Source organism: Labrus bergylta, chromosome 8, assembly GCF_963930695.1.
Source record: "Labrus bergylta chromosome 8, fLabBer1.1, whole genome shotgun sequence".
NCBI classification, from domain to species: domain Eukaryota; kingdom Metazoa; phylum Chordata; class Actinopteri; order Labriformes; family Labridae; genus Labrus; species Labrus bergylta.
In genome coordinates, this window is record NC_089202.1 from 28,885,710 (window position 1) to 28,907,853 (window position 22,144).

The following is a 22,144-nucleotide window of genomic DNA, read 5'->3' on the forward strand; positions in this document are numbered from 1 at the left end:
CCCTCGTGGGCATATTCTGGCTTCATCCTGTTAAACGGAAGGAGGCTGAGCCACCATGTCCATTTTTTTTTATACAGTCTGTGGTTTGGAGCGTCAGGGCCACCGTACATGTCAGTCATTATACTATTCATATTCACTTAAATAAGATGAATAAATGAAGACCTGTTGAGTTCTATAACACACCTGTAAACCTGTGCAGTTCAGTGAATGAAGCTGAGAGAGTCAATGAGCAAGGCAGCAAACCATCCACTCACACAGAGCTGTTACAGGGGGAACTATCAGTAACCATAGCAACCAGTCTGCAGCTAGGAAGGCATCTTTGTTTACACACAGACAGAAAGTGTTATAAATGTATTAGCAAAACACACACACACACACACACACACACACACACACACACACACACACACACACTCTAACACACATACACACACACACACAGGCTGAACCTCTTCCTCTCTGATCACGTCTTCTTCTTCACCTCCCGGAGGATGGAGGGCGGGGCTACGGGGTGGGGGGGGGGGGGGGGGGGGGTGGGGGGGGGGGGGGGGGGGGGGGGGGGGGGGGGGGGGGGGGGGGGGGGGGTGCTGCACGTCAAGACAGGAAACGGTAATACGAAAACCTTTTGACGCTAACCTTCAAATTAAAAGCATGATGGAAAATGCTTCAAAATAAAATCAGATATGATGAGCAGATATGATTTGTGTATTTTCATCAGTCTGGTGAGGTTTAATAACACAGTAAATGGAGTCATTTATTTGACTTGACAGATAATAACTTTAATGCTCATTCTTTTCTCAAGTTGCATTTTGATATTTCTCTACTGAGGGATTTTATCAGAGTGTCATCAAAAGGAGTTCAGATTCCTCTTCTGGCTCTGACCTTGACTCTGGTCTTTGTCTTTCATTCGTCAGCAAAATAATGATTCAAATGTACGGGTTCATTTGGAAATTGGAACCATGGAAAACCATTGGAAAAACCAAAGACCAAAGAAAGAGTAACAAACAGGAAGAGGAGTAAGCGTTGGAACACTGGTGGTGATAAACACTGATTGGAGGGCCCCCCCCCCCCCCCCCCCCCCCCCCCCCCCAATGAATTTTTGCCTGGACCCCAACAGACTGTAGAATCGCCTCTGAGTGTCCGTCTGTGACACAAACACACTGAGTGACACTTATTCTCACAGTTTGTCTCAGACTCATCAGACGTTTTTATTTTGGAGGAGCTTGCTGACTGCAGGAGTTAAAACTTTTTCCCTTAAAGGCTTTATATGTGATTTTTTGATCCAGCAGATGTCGCCCTTGAGCACCAGCATGAAACCAAAACAACTCGCCGCTGCATTGTTTTGTTAGCATGCTAATGCTAGCGATCTTTATTATGCTGGTATCTTCACACTGCATGTAAATTTACCTGAAATGAGCGTGATCTAGAAACACAGTTAAGCAGTGAGTACAGTATGTTATTCTTCTTTTCTCTAGTCCCTCAATTAAACAACTTTTATACACGAGGGGAGGAGTCAGCCGGCCGTCCTGGCGATGTAAACAAAGTGAAGATAGGACTCTGAAAACTCTGAAAACATCACAGACAGTGGGACTCGGGTGTTACACCCATTGTAGACAGTCACGACTCACAGAGTTATTTTCAGAGGAGATACTTGATTTATATATTTAAGTGTGAAAAATCAAATATAAAGACTAAGGAAACATCTGTTTAATAAATAAATAAACACTTTTTCCCTCTCAGTGATTCTGGAACGTTCCTCGGTCTGGGAACTGTGACGGGATCCGTGGCCATTTACATCTCCTTCTCCCTGCAGGTAACCACGACGACACTGTACATACAGACATGTACATTGATTAACCAATCAGCTGTGCTCTATGCTGATCACTGTGTGTGTGTGTGTGTGTGTGTGTGTGTGTGTGTGTGTGTGTGTGTGTGTGTGTGTGTGTGTGTGTGTGTGTGTGTGTGTGTGTGTGTGTAGAAGCTGTATTATGTGCAGGAGTCTCATGGGATCGTGGTCACCGACCTGGCCTTCCTGCCTGAACACAGTCATGACTCACAGAGTTATTTTCAGAGGATACTTGATTTCTATTAAATTTAAGAGTGAAAAATCACATATAAAGACTTTAATAATGCTATATTGTTGGCTATAGGGTATTTTTTAAGAAGTTGTTTGATATATTTCTCTGAACCATTTATGATAGCCTACAGAGACAAAAAAAAAAACTTAAGCTGACACTAAACACTAATGAAAACTTAACTTAAATTGAAAACAAAAAGTCAAAACGAAATAAAAAATCCCAAACTTGACAATAACATCCTTGATTTACAGTCTGCTTCACCTGCACAAATATAATTTATATGCATGATGAACATCAAGTTACGACGGATGAAAAGCAAAACGAACACATGCATGTTTTACTTTGAAGTCCCCCGGAAGTCCTGTTGTTTTGAACACGTGCAGCTTGACGGTGGATCTGTTCCGTTTCTTCTGCGGAAAACACCCAGGAGCTCAGAAACCGGGGAGCACGGACACCGGGAGCGAGCATTGTGTGGTCTGTGTTCCTGCTGGGCGATTCATCGATTGACTTGTTTTTTTTAAATATTTTAAACCACGCTGATGTGTGTTTGTGTGACTGAGGACACACACACACACACACACACAGACACACACACACACACACACACACTGACACACACACTCAGCTGTGTGAGGGGAATTAGCACTCAGAGGAGACGACATCTGGCTCCAGAAGACACGGTGAGCATCAGGCTGGATCCTGTTTTCTCTGATTTGTAAACATCTGGAGGAAAAAAAAAGGGGGGGGGGCAGAGTGTGGGCGTAAATCGGACTTCAGAGGTTTTAACTGGACCTGAAGAGGAGGAGGAATAATCTGATTAAAGGTTTAGATAAACAGAGAGGAGCTCAGATGCTAAAGCAGCCATTAAAGAGTGTGATCAGTGACAGTGAGCCTCCATCACCTGACGGAGTCTGCACACCTGACACCCTCACAGGACGTTTTGTTTAAGACACAGTGATGTTTTCAGTGTTTTTACAACCTGTGTGTGTGTGTGTGTGTGTGTGTGTGTGTGTGTGTGTGTGTGTGTGTGTGTGTGTGACTCAGAGAGCAACATGTAGCTGTGCAGGCCTGCAGCTGACAGACTGGACTCTGTGTTCAAACACCCTGACCACTTCATTTGACTATTTCAGGTTGATTTCCTGTAAGATATCCTTCTACTCCAACTTCATAATTTCATAAAATGCAAAAAAAACTGAGTGTTTAGAAATTCAGGATGGTGGATTTCTTCCTCCTGTGTTGTCTGCAAAAAGAAAAATGCATTATCAGGGTCTCTGGACACATAGACAGATGTGTCTCAGATTTGGATATTTGTCCTATAGAATACTTTGAAGTCCCAGCTGCTCCATCAAATGAAAAACTCAAGTTGTCAAATTGTGTCTTTTTCCTTTCAACACCACATCTTTTAAAATATAATATAATATAATCAATCAAACTCAAACTTTATTTGTATAGCACTTTGTATCCCAAAGTGCTTTAACATCAACATTTAATCAAACAGCAACAGCATGACTCCCTATCCCACAATCCAAAAACTAAGATAAAAAATACTTTGATACAAACAGGAACTGAGGACACACTGTCATTTACTCTGAATGAGGAAACACAGGAGGTTCAGAATGTAATAAAAGTAGATGAAATGAGATTCAGTTAGAAGCTCTACTAAAAAGGGAGGTAGTATAAGCTCTTATTTTAATCATGAATCGTATCACAAGTACAGAAGCTTTACAAAAAAACCCAGCAGATCTTTTACAGTCAAATTTTAACCCAAATTGCTGCGTGAGAAATATAGAAAAAAAATGTCTAAATTGCACAAATGCATTGCCAATGTTTTGGTACTGAAATGTTGCCAATGTATTTGTGCAATTTAGAAAGTGTGCAGGAGTTTGCATGCAATTTTTTGTGTAATCAAAAACAAGAAATGACTCAATATTGGGCGCCTAGGACTTCACCAGGATGACATCTAAATATAACCCCTGATCGCTGTGTTCTGCAGGTGTGATGTAAAGTCAGATGTGTGTGTGTGTGTGTGTGTGTGTGTGTGTGTTTAATGTTGTCAATAAAGCTGTTGTAACTTATGTTATATTAAAAGTCTCTTCTTTGTTCAGGCCATGTGAGGAACTGCTGAACCGGTCTGTCATGTTTGAGGACGGAGGCGGACGCTGGAGGAGGGGAGGAGCCACATCTGCACCACCGCTGAGTAAGCAGACAGGAGGAGCCGGGTGTTTGAGTCACATGTCCGAGGGCGAGGAGGAGGCGTGTCCGACCTGAGCGTGTCACACACACACACACACACACACACACACACACACACACACACACACACACACACAGGACTGACGATGCGAGCGGCTTTAGATGGAGCGATCAGACTCACCGAGACAGAAGAAGAAGAAGACACGGGCACGCCGCGCTGATTCATGACGCCTCTCAGGGGGAGACTGAGAGAACCCAGCACGCCACAAATGCAACACAGGTGATGCACGCCTGAGACTCCAAGACTACACACACACACACACACACACACACACACACACACACACAGACACACACACACACACACATCCCCCCCGGTTCTCAAAAGAGTCCACCATCATGCCTCGGAACCGGGCCTTCTCTGAGCCTGAGTACTCGGCGGAGTACTCTGCGGACTGCTCGGTGACGCTGCCCTCGGACCCGGGCCAGGCGGTGGGCCGGACCAATGAGGTGACGGTGCGGAGCTCGGGATGCTGCCTCTGCCTGCCCCGCTTCATGAGGCTCACCTTCGCCCCCGAGTCCCTGGAGAACCTGTACCAGACCTACTTCAGGAGGCAGAGGCACGAGACGCTGCTGGTGCTGGTGGTGTTCGCCGCCCTCTTCGACAGCTACATCATCGTCATGTGCGCCGTCATCTACACCTCCGACAAGCTGGCGTCCGTGCTGGTGGCGTCTCTGGGGCTGGCGGCGGACATCACCCTGTACCTGCTGTGCCGCTTCGGGCTGCTGCCGGACCGCGTGACCCGGCGGGTGGTACCCTACGCCCTGTGGGTGCTCATCGCCGCGCAGATCTTCTGCTACCTGGGCTTGAACTACGCCCGCTTCCACCAGGCGTCGGACACGGTGGGCTGGCAGGCCTTTTTTAGCTTCTCCTTCTTCCTCACGCTGCCGCTCAGGCTCACGCCCATCGTCCTCATCACCACGGTGTCCTGCGGGGTCCACACCCTGGTGCTGGGCGTCACCATCGCCCAGCAGCAGCAGGAGGACATCCAGGGGGCGGCGCTGGGACGACAGGTAAGAAAGGGACATGATTTAAGTAATCTACATACCTGTGTGATGTGAGGTTTTAAGAAAAGTCAGTCGTTGGCAGATGCAAAAAAAAAAAAACACTCTTAGTTGTTCTCAGCCAATCACAGAGCGGCCTCAGGGTTGCTAAGAGTCACATTAAGGACTACAGACTGAGCCAGGGAGTCATTTATGCATTTATATTTAAAAGACACTGCTGAAGTATCTTCATCGACTGAAGAGGTTTGCACCTTTTCCAAGCGACCTCCATGATCCCCTCTGAGTTTTATTTTATTTTATTTATTTATTTATTAGCACACATATAAGAATGCATCAAAATAGGATTAACAAAAACATAAAAGGTGTGTCAGAATGTGTGAGAATGTGAACCCTATATCAGCTAAATGAAACAGGCATTAATCTGTTAAAAAAGGAGTGAAATGAGTGAGTTGATGAAAAAAAAAAAATATATATATATATATATGTTTTATTTATGCAAAAGTCTGACCTCGTGGATTAACTGTGAAGACAGTTTCCTTTTAAAAATCTCTGTAGACGAAGAGCTGTTAACAACGTGTCTTTTAGAATTCCATATTTGTACCCCACGATATCTGATGGAAAAAGTTTAATGTGACTGTTCCTAAAGACACCAGGACGAGAAAAAGTCCAGTCAGCGTCTCCTTCATGTTTCTGTGACTTAATAGCAATAGTCTTCTTTCCCACTGTTAGAACCATCCAGATGTTTTTCCACCAGAACACATCTCTTAAAAAACGTTCACATACCTGAACACAAGCTGCAGTGTGTTACTCAATACAGACGGCTTCATAACTGCATTCAAATCAGGAGTGATCTAGTTAAAAGAGTGAGTCAGCACATTATAAAGCAGGCGTGATTATTCCTGCTCTTTATCGCTGACACACTTCACACCTAAACAATGCATAAGATTTTATACCCACATCTGGTCGAATGATGTGAAAAAGATTTTGAATATGGTCGTGTTCCAGCGAGAGGAAAGAGAGAAAAATAAGAGACAACAAAGATCTTCAGAGGAGAGCAAAGTTTAGAATCAGAATCAGCTTTATTGGTGAGGTATGCTCACACACACACACGAGGAGTTTGACTTCAGTGAATTGAGCTCTATGTGTAGAAAAAGTATAATATTAACTATCTAAACAAAAACTACAGGACTAAATGAGACAACAGTGCAGTGGTGAGTAGTGTAAAAATGCTGAGATAAACATGATAACAGAATATGTAGTTATGTAACAGATTGGGTCATTTACATGGGTTTTTACAGTATTTACATTAAGAGTGTGCACAGATTAATACGTTTAAATATTCTTATGTACATTCACAGAGCTCGTTTGGTTTCAGGTCTGACAGCGTTTAGCGTTCATTAGAGCGACAGCCTGGGGGAAGAAACTGTTCTTTTGTCGGGTTGTTTTGGTGTTCCTGTTGAACTGTAACGCCCACCAGAGGGGAGGGGTTTGAGAAGTCTGCAGTGATGCTACCTGCCTGTTTCCTGACTCTGGGCCTGTATAAGTCCTGGCTGGAGGGCAGGTCAGGTTTAGAGGGTTCATATTATGTGCTGGTTAGTTAGTTAATGTGTTTTACTGTTGTTTTAAAGAGGACATATTATCCCTCCTCCTCCACCTTTTCAAACACTCCCCCTGTGGTCTAAATGAAACATCTGTGCTGTGCTTTGGTCAAAATATAACATGAATCAAGCACCAGAGGAGGTTTGTGACCCTGTATAAACCAGCTCTCTCAGAACGCTCCGTTTTGGTGTGTGTGTCTCTTTAAATGCAATGAGCCCGCCCCCTGAGTTTTCCCCGTAGACATCACTCCTCTGTCGAGAGAATAAAAATGGCGGACATGCGCAAAAGTTTTGCTCTAGGCTGGGGGTGGAGTCCATGGGTGGAGATATCAGGGGAGGGGAGGGGATTTTGTTAACCAGAATCCCACTGTGACATCACAAGGAGAGCAAATTTAAAACAGAGCATTTTTGTCTGTGTTGTAAGACTTATGCAGACCACAAACAAAGGACTGGATGTGTTTATTTCACATTTTGTGGGTCAGTAGACACTCAGGTTACCCAAATATATGTTCAAAAACACTGTACAGGTGGATTTTTCATAATATGTCCCCTATAATAATAATTATAATATTTGAATGCTTGAAGCCCTGTTCACAAAAGTTTGTTAGAAAGTACATAACCCCTAGCAGGGTGTCTTCCTCTTTGACAAAATCCTCGATCTCTGTAGGGATCCTTCCAGGGGAACAGTTTGATAGTTAGCATCAGTTTAACGTGATCGGAGCGACTGAATGAAACACAACAAACAAACAAACAGTCTGAACAGTTCTGTGAGTCAGACGGGGTGACAGATGAAGGAGTCTCTCATCACAGAAGAAAAGGAACCTGAAAATAGAGTCAAAAGTTTCATCGACTAGAAGCTGAGTTTATACGTTTGTGTCATATTTAAAACAACAATAAGTAGAACTTTGGTTAGGTGAGCTTTGGCGCCCACCGCAGGTCTCTGAGTGTAACTGCACATGTCTTCAAACACATGGTGCTGTTAGCCACGCCCCCTCATAGACAACGCTGTGCATTTGTTAACAAGCAGAACGTCTCACAACATCTTTGCTGAAGACGCCAAAAAGTTGTTATGAGAAGACAAAGAACCGTGTTGACCACCAATTTGCATAAATTTGAGTCTATGAGTGCCTGCAGCACGTTGTTTGTATGTGAAGTATGTGTTTGTGTATTCAGCTGTTAGCGGGGTGTATTTATTAGAGGCTAGTTGAGATTGGTTTGTAACGTTCCTAACTTGAAGCTAACACACGTACACACGTCTTCTCATGAGATGACTCTGGCCCACTGACAAACTGCAATTTTAAAGGTCACATATTATCTAAAATACACTTCACCATGTTCCTCTAACTCTAACATGTGTCTCTAGTCTGTCTACAAAACCCAAAAATTATGAGAAAAGTCCATCCTCTCCGTCTTTAGCCTGCTCCACTTTTCAGAAAATGTGTGCTCAAACAGGCCGTTTGGAGATTTCCCCTTCATGACATCACAAAGGGCAGTAGCCCCTCCCCCAGGTGGGTGACATTCCCACAGCTAGGTGTTTGTTCTGTCCTCTGAGTCTGCCTTCTCACCGTAAACAATAGGACATGGAGCGAGAATGCACCGAGTACACCCAAGCCCTTCCAGAGAGGGGGCGTGGTCAGACACAGCTCATTTACATATTTAAAGGTACAGACACAGAAACAGCCTGTTCTGAGCAGGGCTGAAATAGAGGGGTTTATAGACATGATCAAATACAGGATCAGAGTGGATTTAGAACAAGAAACTTCACACACATGTTTTGAGGAGCTCTGACACTTATTTACACTGGTTGAAAAGGAGACGATATGTGACCGCATGGTGGAAAAGTTCCATACTACTACTATATATGTGCGTGCGTGCGTGCGTGCGTGCGTGCGTGCGTGCGTGCGTGCGTGCGTGCGTGCGTGCGTGCGTGCGTGCGTGCGTGTGGCACAGCCGGATACACATTGCCTCTGAGAGATATAAACACATCAGTATGAAGTTTACTACACACTGTATCTTAATACACACACACACACACACACACACACACACACACACACACACACACACACACACACAGTCTCAAATATTCTCACTACAGTACCACATGTGGATTCATCCGCCGCTGTAAATAGTCCCTGATGAAGTCAGTGTTTCCTCCTGTGTGTCTGCTCTGTGGAGCTGTAGGATCACACACATGGCTTTACCTTCACTTATGTGTCTTATTACAGATGTTTTCTTTGAATGCATCTGGAGAGTTTCAAACTTAAATCTTAAAATGATTATTTGTTTCTTTACGTCCAGCTGTAACGATTCTGATTCCACCTCAAGTCTCTGTTGATCCTGGCAACAATAAGTTAAAACTAATGTAGCTAAACCTCAGATTTACTCTGAGTCTGACTGTGATCTAAAGAGTAAACCTGCATGTAGAAAGATCTCCTTCATGTGTTTGCAATGAACGGAGGACAATGGCTGTACAAAGATCTAACTGGAGGTTATTCCCCTTCTATGATGTGTTTATACCGCGCATGTTGAAGAAACTGACAAATCAGGAGGAGACGGAAACACGTTCTTTGCATTTTCTGATGATGCTTGTAAGGATTTTATTTACGGACTTTCAGCTTTTATTTGGTAGGACAGGAGTAGGAAATCAGAAAGAGAGAGTGGGGAGTGACATGCGGGAACGGAGCTGTAGGTCGGATTCGAACTCGGGCCGCCCGCTTGGAGGACTATAAGCTCTGTACACGGGGCGCAACCGAACGGCTATCTGCGCCCCGTTTGCAATGAAATCAGGCTAAAATGTTCTATCATCTGAATACTTGACTGTTAAATTAGTGAATGTTTGAAGATGTTTCCATCATAAATATGTAGTGATGATGATGATGATGATGATGATGATGATGATGATGATGAGCGTACATCGGGCAGTAAAACAAAAAGTGAATCTCGTTTTCATTTTCTCCCAACTCACACAACAAACAAAATCGGTCTGTTAGTGTTCTTGTGTTCTTGTGTTCTTGTGTTCTTGTGTTCTTGTGCATGTTTTCATCAGATGTAGCTCGTTGTTGTAACACTGCGGCCTCTTTTGTTCCAGCTGCTGGCCAACACGGTGATCTACGTGTGCTCCATCACGGTGGGCGTCATGTCGTACTACATGGCCGACAGAAAACACCGCAAGGCTTTCCTGGAGGCCCGACAATCGCTGGAGGTCAAACTGAACCTGGAGGAGCAGAGCCAGCAGCAGGTGAGACACACAGCAACACACACACAACACACACACAACACAACAATACACAACAACTACACAACAATACACAAACACAACACAACAACTACACACACACAACAACTACACAAACACAACACACACACAACACAACAATACACAACAACTACACAACAACTACACACACACAACACAACAACTACACACACACAACAACTACACAAACACAACACACACACAACACAACAACTACACACACACAACACAACAACTACACACACACAACAACTACACAAACACAACACACACACAACACAACAACTACACAAACACAACACAAACACAACACAACAATACACAACAACTACACAACAATACACAAACACAACACAACAACTACACAAACATAACACAACTACACAAACACAACACAACAATACACAACAACTACACAAACACAACACACACACAACACAACACAACAACTACACAAACACAACACAAACACAACACAACAACTACACACACACAACACAACAACTACACAAACACAACACAACAACTACACAAACACACCACAAACACAACACAACAACTACACAAACATAACACAACAACTACACAAACACAACACAAACACAACACAACAACTACACAAACATAACACAACAACTACACAAACACAACACAAACACAACACAACAACTACACAAACATAACACAACAACTACACAAACACAACACAACAATACACAAACACAACACAACAGCTACACAAACACAACACAAACACAATACAACAACTACACAAACACAACACAAACACAACACAACAACTACACAACAACTAGACAAACACAACACAAACACAACACAAACACAACACAACAACTACACAAACACAACACAACAACTACACAACAACTACACAAACATCTACACAAACATAACACAAACACAACACAACAACTACACAAACACAACACAACTACACAAACACAACACAACTACACAAACATAACACAAACATAACACAAACATAACACAAACATAACACAAACATAACACAACTACACAAACATAACACAAACATAACACAACTACACAAACATAACACAACTACACAAACATAACAAACATAACACAACTACACAAACATAACACAAACATAACACAAACATAACACAACTACACAAACATAACACAAACATAACACAAACATAACACAAACATAACACAACTACACAAACATAACACAAACATAACACAAACATAACACAAACATAACACAACTACACAAACATAACACAAACATAACACAACTACACAAACATAACACAAACATAACACAACTACACAAACATAACACAAACATAACACAACTACACAAACATAACACAAACATAACACAACTACACAAACATAACACAACTACACAAACACACCACATGTTGTGTGAAATGCTAATTAGCTTGACATTAGCATGCTAACATGCTAATGCTAGCTCTTTATTTTAGGGTGGTGCTTTAAGTGATACACTGCATCAGCTTTGACGTGGAGCTAGTCTGACCTGGACCAGGCTAAGTTTGTGGTTCCCATGGTAACCACTGTCTGACTCCTTTTAACATCCCTCAATGTCTGAAAATTAGCCACAGTTAAAGTAATGTGTAACTGGTCAGTGTGTGTGTGTGTGTGTGTGTGTGTGTGTGTGCGTGTGTGTGTGCGTGTGTGTGTGTCTTTAAGCTCGCTCTGTTTCACCTCCTCTCTCTCTCACCTGTGGCCGCGGGGTTTCCCCCATCACTATCCTTAATGGAACAGATAGTTAGCACAGAGGGCGAGCGAGGAGGAAACACACAGAGGACAGAGAGAGAGAGAGAGATAATGTGTGTGTGTGTGTGTGTGTGTGTGTGTGTGTGTGTGTGTGTGTGTGTGTGTGTGTGTGTGTGTGTGTGTGTGTGTGTGTGTGTGTGTGTGTGTGTGTGTGTGTTCGGACTAGACAGGAAAAGACGGACAGTCATTGTGTTGAAAAACCAAGAAACTTCGAGAATGCTGATGATGTAGTGGCAGGGCATGCTGGGAGACCAAGGGCCGCCAACCAATCAACTGGCATCCGGTGGCTGGTGGTTACCGTGGTAACCGTCCTCCTGAGACGGTGTCAGCTGTAATCACAGAGCCAGTCAGGTTCTGATAAGAGCGTGTGTGTGTGTTTGTGTGAGAAGTCCTGACTGAAATATGTATTCACATGTCGAGTGTGTGTGTGTGTGTGTGTGTGTGTGAGTGTGTGTGTGTGTGTGTGTGTGTGTGTGTGTGTGTGTGAGAATGTGTGTGTGTGTGTGTGTGTGTGTGTGTGAGCTCTCTTTACAGTTTAATCTCCTCCTGTTGGTCATTTCTTTCTCTCTGTCTTTAAGTGTTTTTCTTAAATACAGAGACTGACAAAAAAGGGAAATGATGTCATCCAGATCATCAGTGAGCCGCAGCGTTTCTGTCGTCCATCTTTGTTTGCACGCCGTCCATCAGAATGTCACACTCAGGATCCTGTTCATCTTAAATAATCAAAAGAAGAAACAAAAAACCTCATCAGATTAGCTACATTGACCTTTCTTTATTTTGTTCTGGATCAAACCATCAGTGTGTTTCAAGTATTCGGACACATTTGTCAACAACATTCATCTGTAGCCATAGCGCCCCCTAGTGACAGAAGGAGATAGCGACGCTGTTATAGAATATCGTATCTTCAGATTTAGCACAATCGATGACAGTCGTGGCCTGAACAGAAAAACATAACATTAAAGGCTTTATATGCGTATGTAAATTTACCTGAAATGAGCGTGATCTAGAAACACAGTTAAGCAGTGAGTACAGTATGTTATTCTTCTTTTCTCTAGTCCCTCAATTAAACAACTTTTATACACGAGGGGAGGAGTCAGCCGGCCGTCCTGGCGATGTAAACAAAGTGAAGATAGGACTCTGAAAACTCTGAAAACATCACAGACAGTGGGACTCGGGTGTTACACCCATTGTAGACAGTCATGACTCACAGAGTTATTTTCAGAGGATAGACTTGATTTCTACATTTAAGTGTGAAAAATCACATATAAAGACTTTAAAATAAATTAAAAAACATAGCGCCTCCTATTGGTAAGAGGCAGTAGTTACCCTCAAATCACTCATTCTGTCCGCTCAAAATGTTAACCCGCCTCAACAGATAAACATCCTTTACTTGGCGTTGGTCATAGTACCATCTATTGTTAAAGGCCAGCGCTATGACCAAAGCTTTACGTGTTTGATGAGAGTCTATAGAGTCTGGATTAATGTTGCCTCTCCTCCTCTAGTTGCACCACACCCCGACTTACACTAAGGTGCGAGGGCCCTTTCCCACCTGCTTGTGGTTTTTAATATAAGTTGAAACTCGATTAATTACCTCACACTGTCCGGCAGTTGGCCATGACCCATGCTTCCTTTGTGCATTGAGTCCAGTGTTTCCACCACTAAGGCATCCAGACACAGTGTAAATCACAGCTCACCTTAAAGGGTGCAGTTCTTAATGTGACAACCATTACATTAAAATTAAAATTACATTAAAATACATTAAAAATTTGATTTGTCCTCCAGTTGTTGTGATGAAGTAAATAAAATAAACATTTGACCCGTTGAGTCTTTCAGTAGAGGAACGTAAGAACAACAGATTTTGAAGTTTAAAGGAAGTGTCTCTCTGTCGTCCTCAGGAGCGCCTCCTGCTGTCCATCCTGCCGAAGCACATAGCAGACGAGATGCTTCAGGACATGAAGAAGGAGCCCAGTCAGAAGGAGATGCAGCAGTTTAACACCATGTACATGTACCGCCACGAGAACGTCAGGTAACCCTCACACTGTCTCACCTGTCCTACCTGCAGCACAGGTACACCCAGTTTTAACACGATGTGTGTCTCTCCTGTGTGTGTGTGTGTGTGTGTGTGTGTGTGTGTGTGTGTGTCCTGTGCAGCATCCTGTTTGCAGACATCGTGGGTTTCACTCAGCTGTCGTCGTCCTGCAGCGCTCAGGAACTGGTCAAACTGCTGAACGAACTCTTCGCTCGCTTCGACAAACTGGCTGCTGTGAGTCTCTCACACACACACACACACACACACTGACACACACTCACACACACTCTGGTCTCAGAACTTTTTCCTGTTAATCACTCACACGTGTTTTTCATTCAAGTTTCATCTCGTCAAGATAAAAATAAATGTTGGATATCCTGGCTGAGAAGTAGACATGAAGATTTCTTCTATCTCTTGTTTGATTAGATTAATGGTTCTTATTTCTTCTGATTAGTCATAGTGAAACTGTTACAGCTGTGTTTATGACTTTCTTTCCCCCACTGATGACTTCCAGAATCATGACAACCAACAAGAACTTTTAATAGACAAGACATTCTAACTAATATTTTGAAATAATCTATTTTTAAAGCATTTTATTTACGGGAAAATAAGCATTAAAGTATGTTTATTGATTTATACCACAGGTGTGTCAGCTGTTTGAGGATGCAGGTATCATCTCTCCTCTCTCCCTCTCTCTCTCTCTCTCTCTCTCTCTCTCTCTCTGTCAGAAATACCACCAGCTGAGGATCAAGATCCTGGGGGATTGTTACTACTGTATCTGTGGTCTGCCCGACTACAGGGAGGACCACGCCGCCTGCTCCATCATGATGGGCCTCGCCATGGTGGAGGCCATCTCGTGAGTACAGGAGGGACGAAACTGTAAAAGCTGCTTTGTGCTTTGATGTGTTGGCTCGGTCATTGATCTCTCTGATAGGGCTGTTATCGACCCTCTGAGGACCTCAGATGTGAGCGCTGGCTGGCCATCAAAGGTCGAGTGAGGTCAGATTGATCGTGATGCAACATTTTGGTCAGATTCCAGACCGATGGAACGACTTTTACAGGCTCTGATAAATGCTAAATGGACTTGAGCTTTTCTAGTCTTCTGACTACTCAAAGCACTTTTACACCGCAGGTCATTCACACACTGATGGTAGAGGCTGCTGAGTAAAGTGACCATCAGAAGTAACTAATCACATTCATATACTGCCAACGCAGCAGCAGGAGCAATTTGGGGTTAAGTGTCTCGCCTAAGCACACATCAGACGTGTTGCTGCAGGAGCTGGGGATCGAACCCTCGACCTTCTAGTTGAGAGACGACTGACTCTACCAACTGAGCCACAGCCGCTCTGACACATAAATAAATCAGAGACTTGTTTCACACACTGTACAGCTTGCAAGATACCAGAATTGAATACTTCGGTAAGATACTAGTAAAAAAAAAAATCAAACACCATGGATACAAGTTTTGATACCATGGCAACAACAGTAGAAGTCGTCTGAATTGCAAAAATACATCAGCAACATTTCAGTACAGAAATGTTGTCGATGTATTTGTGAAATTCAGAGAGTCATCTCCTCTGCTCCGGTCTTTGTAAGAGTCATGATCATAACTTTTGCCTCTTTAAGAGACGCCCAAAAGACCTGAGAGTTTGATTAGAGCGCTGCTGCTCTCTTTCTTTTGCTCGCAGCAGCTTTTGGGTTTGAAAACACGACGGATGATCTGACTGTAAGATTCTTTTTAAAACTTTGGTGCTTTTTGATGCAAGTCATAAACGTTAACAGAGATTTTATTGTTTAAAAACCTCTAAAAGGGACTTGACCCTGCTGAAGGCCACGAGCTGAAACACGTCGGTCTAATAAAGTTGATCTTCATACTTAAAGTGCTGCTGGAGATTTTTTACCTCCTCAAGCCTTTCACTCTGCATGCACCTTCAGAAAAACTGCTCTGCATCTAACAGTTAAAAAGTATGGAGGAGTTTGACGATGTAAAGCCAGATTCACATAAGCACCAAACCAAACATCCAGAATTATTTCAGTGTGAGCTGCAAAGTGTGAACGCAAACAGCCACAAATCACCTCGACTTTCCCCAAAATTTCCCAGCCTGCCTTTTTTGTCAAAATGTCAGCGTGAAGCAGGTATGAGCTGATGTGAGGACATGGGTAAATGTGATAATAAAAGTTTGGCTGTGTGAATAGAGGCTCATTTTCCCTGAAGAGGTCGTCATGCTGATTTTCAGGAGATGTGTTTTTCAGATTAAACAAAAAGTGATGCAGCAGTGTTCATTGAAGTTGATAAAAGAAGTCATGGCTGTCACCTCTGTTCACCTGTAGTAAAGGTGTGACGTATTCACACATCAGGAGAATAACTATAATCTTCATACGTTTTCCTTTAGTCCCTTAAAGTACCTGGTCCTTTTTTTAAGATTCCTCCTTCCTGTGTTCGAGGTGTAATGGTGGTCAGAGGTTTGAAACCAGAACAAATCTGGACAAAACCAGAATCTGTTGTGTCTTCATATGTCTGTGCTCTGTTACTCTTCCACAGGTACGTCAGAGAGAAGACTCAGACTGACGTGGACATGCGTGTGGGGGTCCACAGCGGGACGGTTCTCGGGGGAGTTCTGGGTCAGAAGCGGTGGCAGTACGACGTCTGGTCCACCGACGTCACCGTGGCCAACAAGATGGAGGCCGGAGGGATACCGGGGTGAGAGCGGGGAACAGAGAAACACTCACTGAAGAAACATGTTGATGTGTTAGATACAGATGTAACCATGGCAACAGAACAAAACAGTTAAGGTTGATGGTCTTAGTACGGGTTCAGTAAAACAGGAAAAAAAGCAACAAAAACTCCTGAATTCATGCAAAAATAAACATCTCTAAGTATGAAATGTAAAGATTGTAAAATAGATGATAAAATAAAAGGTGCCTTTAGGAGCAATGTTTCATATTCATGATGAACCTGTGAGTCTCGGAGGTTTGTATTCAAATCTTAAAGGTGCACAAGGATCACTCCGAGTGGATCAAAATGTGCGATCACAGTGAGGTTGCAGGAAGTAGCTCGAGAGGTCCATCAGATACACTGAGCTCAATAACTTGTTCCTGTACCCGGGTAAGGCAGGGACCTCGGACCGGCTTATGTGCACACAGGATGGGATTTTTTTAAGATTTACTTTTGGGGCTTTTTTGGAGAGATCAGGGAATCGGGGAGAGAGAGAGGGGAATGACATGCAGGAAAGGAGCCACAGGTCGGATTTGAACCTGGGCCGCCCGCTTGGAGGACTACAGCCTCCATATATGGGACGCGCTCACTAACCACTGCGCCACCAGCGCCCCACCCCCAGCACTTTTAATAAATACTTAAAGTCCAGGACGTCTACTACTGCATAAAAACAAATTAGCGTCAGGAATGTCGTCGACCCTCTCTGCTCTCACATCCTTCATCACCCTTTTTTTAAAACAGTAGTGATAATCTGTCGGACGCCTCTCCCTGGCTCCAGTGATCGGCACCTCTGGGTGACACTGTCTTATATTCACCGCTATGTTCAACTCGTTCCCAGCAACTGAGAACTCTGAAGTTTCCCCGCACGACTGATTTAAAGAAGGAGGCGGGTCTTCCAGTTTGTGCTTTGTCACTCTTGGAGTTCACCTGTGTTTGTTGTTCAATAGCCGTTGGTAAAAAAAAAAAAAGTTCAGAGCTTTAACGCCACCTTGATTGCGGTGTGAATACCGCCATGTGTGACTGCCTTTTGTCTCCACTCAGACTTATTCATTGTCTTGACTGCATGAAGCGTGACGTCTGCACCGTACACATACACACATTCATGCTAACTGTTAGAATGTTGCTAATCTTTGACCCCTCTGTGTGTGTGTGTGTGTGTGTGTGTGTGTGTGTGTGTGTCAGGCGTGTCCACATCTCTCAGAGCACCATGGAGTGTCTGCACGGGGAGTTTGATATCGAGCCGGGAGACGGAGGAGAGCGCTGCGACTACCTGAGAGAGCGCGGCATCGAGACGTACCTGGTGGTGGTTCCTAAAGGACCTGTGGGCAAGAACGGCATCAACGGAGTGGTGAGTAAAAAAAAACAACGACAGGCACACACACACACACACACACACAGCGCAGGGATCTGGATATCTTGGATATGGATATATGACTTTCACTCTCTGCCTCCTCTTTGTTTGTTTTTGTTTTGTTTGTTCGTTTACATCAGAAGCTGTCTGTGACGTCATCCAATGGAAACTCTCCGCTGCTGATCAACACCACAGAGTGTAACGGAAGCGTGAACACGGCCTGCACCACACCCGAGGAGCCCGAGGAGCTCGACACCAAGGTAACAGAGAAACATTTACTGGTGATATTTAGCAGAACCCGTGCAAAGTTTAAACCTGAGGATGTCGCTAATTTATTTAACCGGGAGAAACTCAATTTCATTATATTGAGTTGAAGCCTCAATAATCTTCACAAAGATTCCTCTGAACATCATTCAAATTATCTTCTATTTCCTTAAGTGCATCAGTTAAGAAATAACAGAATATACACAAGGGTGTCGTCTGCATAAAATGTATTTTTGTATCAGTTACATTGCTATACTTATCGTTGTGGATACTATAAATAAAAAGTGGACCCAGTATGGACTCCTGTGGGACACCATTTACATGTTTGATCTAAGAACAGAGTGATCAGAAGTGTCAAAGAAGTTAGATTAATCTAGAAAAAGCGCTGCACAGTTTTCAGTGTAACGGAAGCGTGAACACGGCCTGCACCACACCCGAGGAGCCCGAGGAGCTCGACACCAAGGTAACAGAGAAACTTTTACTGGTGATATTCAGCAGAACCCGTGCAAAGTTTCAACCTGAGGACATCACAAGCAGATTTCCTATAAATCCTTCATGCTGTTACGTCATCTGTAAATAACATGAGGACTGAGTGTAAATATTTGTGGCAGTTTATTTGAGGCTGACTGATATCAGTGATTTGGTACTCATACCATTAAAAAGGAGATCCAGGACTGTAAACTTGTTCTGTGGTCTTCAGGTGGTGAACCCATCGTTCCCAAACCCTCGGCGGAGGCTGCGTCTGAGAGACCTGGCTGAGCGAGTGATCGACGCCCAGGAGAACGAGCAGGAGCTGAACAAGCTGCTGAACGAGGCTCTGCTGGAGAGAGAGACAGTGCAGGCGTAAGAGACACCCCCCCCCCCCCCCCCCACTCTCTGAAACATGAAGAAACACTGATTATACATCACCTTAATGATAACTCCTCTCTGTCTGAAACATGAAGAAACACTGCATTGGATGTAAAAGAAACATCCCTACTCTTACACTTCAGCCCTATTCAGACTGTAGTTTCAAGCCGCGATATTTACGCCCCTGGTGCACAGAGGGGTATCGTCTGTGTAGCTAGTAACAAGAGGCGTTACAGGGTCAGCTGAGTCAGCGGGGGAGCGCAGCGCTGTGTGTGTGTGCGCATGTCTGACTGTGTGTGTATGTGGAGCTCCCGCTGTGCCGTGCTTCCACAACCCTCAAATGTAATGTGAACTCACAGGCTGGGACACAGATATTACTCCTTCTTGGAATCAGTATAAATCTTCAAAGACATAATGACGACTGAGCTTAGTTACGGCACTTTTGCGACTCATTCAGTACTTTGTTTTGATTAAGACCCATTAAGATGCACTGATTACGCATAGACAAGAGACCAGGTTGTGAACGCTTGGTGGATTATGTCTTTTTTTCCATCAAACTGCTTCCCAAAAAAAACTTCCTTCCTCACATTTTCCTCTAAAATCTAAACCTGGGTCCTGTTTTTACTCATTTAGGGTTCTAAGTGTCCAACAGGTACAAACATTTTGAGAATACTCCGGTAGATTTCCTCAGCCTGATTTCTTCAGCCTCAGTGATACAGGTTATTAAATGATACTGAGCTCATGTTGCACTAATTTATCAAAAACAGTTGATCCTTAGTTTGATGTTGATTCATATAATGCACAAACAATGTAAGAAGCCGGTAGAGTCTGTCAGTTCTCAGTGGTGTAATAATGAATTGAATGCACTGTTTTGGTGTGAATATTAAAGGATCATCAACATAACAGAGTTTTTTTTCTCTCTGGTTCTCTTGTGTGTGTTTTCAGTCTGAAGGGGAAACACACCAACAGGCTCTCTCTGAGGTTTGAGGACCCGGACCTGGAGACCCGGTACTCTGTGGAGAAGGAGAAGCAGAGCGGAGCGGCTTTCTGCTGCTCCTGTGTGGTGCTGCTCTTCACCGCAGCCATGGAGGCCCTCATAGACCCCTGGTCAGAGTCTGCACACACGGCTTTGTAAACATGTTGGATTAATGTCAACCAGGAGCTGCATCATTGTAAACGTGTGTGTGTGTGTGTGTCTGTGTGTGTGCTTTAACAGGCTGATTGCAAACTACATCACGTTTGCTGTGGGAGAAGTTCTGCTGCTCGTCCTGACGATCTGTTCCCTGGCTGCCATCTTCCCCAGAGTGAGTTACAACATGAGTAAACTCAAAAAAACATTCAAATGAGGGCACAGTTTCCTGTTTTTTGTTGACACGGCTAAACACGGTCTCACAGCAGCAGCGGGTAAACAATGGTCGAGTGTGGCTAACAAAAGCAGAGATGGCACCGCCAGCCTCTGGTCCTCCCTGCAGGTTGTGGATTTGCATTGTTTCTGTGGAGTGGCCAGTTTAAACTGACAAATCAGGAAGATGAATGCAATTTATACCATTACAGCATCATGATAAGTGTGCAAAGTTTCAAAACTTTTTGAAAATGTTCCTTTAACATGTTTTATCTGATACGGATATTTAAGCTTTACACAGACACAGAAAGTTTTGTAAATTGGTGATAAGGTGATTTTAAAATGGCTCTATGTATGTATGTATGTATTGTCACACTTGTACAACACACACACACACAAACACACACACACAGAGGTCGGGTGTGTGTATGGTTCGGTTGTTTTGCATTAAGCAGAGCTTTTGATTTCACCTCATCATGGAAAGTCAGAGTTATTGATAACCATCAGGAGCAGCAGTGAAGTCGGTCAGAGCCACGCACACAGTCAGCTAATCAATCACACACACACACACACACACACTGAGATGATGTGAATGATGCTCTGAGCCGCTCTCTGCTCATCAATATGAGCTGTAATATGACAGAGCCTCGGGCCTACAGACCATTTCCATGAACACAGTCAGTCCATTAACGGTCACGTGTCTGAATGTGAGCTCTGAGCTCTGTCAATGCTGACATTCAGACATGTCATACACACTGCATCAGGAATAAATAAAAACACGTGTTCATGATAACTTTGATAACGTTTGCTTTCAGGCGTCCCCGATCCAGGATATGGATGTGGTTTGGTCAACACGTGTTCAGACCAAATGTAGAGTCAATTCTTAATGCTTTGTCACGTCTGTCTGCAAGTGCAAAGCAACGAATAACTTTTTAAAATGCTCAGGTTTTTTTGTGTGATTTAATGTTAGGACGTCAGAATATCAACAGTCACAGTCCTCACACAGCAAAATGAGACTACTCAGCTTAAGTATAAAAACATAAACTTCATGAATGACGTCATTCTGCATGACTCCAGTCCTTGTGTTAAAGTGCTAAACATTCCTATTTCTGTGTGTGTGTGTGTGTGTGTGTGTGTGTGTCAGGTGTTTCCCAAGAAGCTGGTGTCCTTCTCCACCTGGATCGACCACACTCGCTGGGCTCGAAACACATGGGCGATGGCGGCCATCTTTATCCTCACCATGGCCGACATCATTGACATGGTGAGCTGATTGTTACATTAACTCTCTACTTCTAAATGTTTAAGGACAGATTGCTCTGATAATTAAACCCAGGTATTTGTAATTTAAGACATGTTTGATCACCTCGTTGATTAAAGTAACATTCTGATAAACACTCAGCTAATTTCTTTAACCTGGAGAGTTTAAGCCTTAATTCACAAAGATTCCTCTGAACATCATTCTTTTTATCTTCTAGTTCCTCGAGTGCAACAGTTATGAAATAACAGAATATACACAAGGGTGTCATCTGCATAAAATGTATTTTTGTATTAGTAACATTGCTAAAATAGTCGTTGTGGATACCATAAATAAAAAGTACAGTAGACC

General features: G+C 43.5%; 1 protein-coding gene across 2 annotated transcripts in view; it reads left to right on the forward strand.

Moving 5' to 3' along the window:
- Positions 1–2,466: 2,466 nt before the first annotated feature.
- adcy3a (adenylate cyclase 3a) overlaps positions 2,467–22,144 on the forward strand; it is a 29,738-nt gene continuing 10,060 nt past the window's right edge. The window contains exons 1-13 of one of the 2 annotated variants that reach the window (XM_020655797.3): positions 2,467–2,758; positions 4,184–5,345; positions 10,026–10,175; positions 13,883–14,013; positions 14,139–14,250; positions 14,745–14,872; positions 16,559–16,717; positions 17,915–18,080; positions 18,224–18,343; positions 19,048–19,190; positions 20,142–20,303; positions 20,413–20,500; positions 21,683–21,799. In XM_020655797.3, the coding sequence (XP_020511453.3) occupies positions 4,671–5,345; positions 10,026–10,175; positions 13,883–14,013; positions 14,139–14,250; positions 14,745–14,872; positions 16,559–16,717; positions 17,915–18,080; positions 18,224–18,343; positions 19,048–19,190; positions 20,142–20,303; positions 20,413–20,500; positions 21,683–21,799 (2,151 nt within the window). In that variant the 5' untranslated portion in view covers positions 2,467–2,758; positions 4,184–4,670. The remainder of the gene's footprint in view (positions 2,759–4,183; positions 5,346–10,025; positions 10,176–13,882; positions 14,014–14,138; positions 14,251–14,744; positions 14,873–16,558; positions 16,718–17,914; positions 18,081–18,223; positions 18,344–19,047; positions 19,191–20,141; positions 20,304–20,412; positions 20,501–21,682; positions 21,800–22,144) is intronic. The other variant, XM_065958282.1, reaches the window with a different exon arrangement.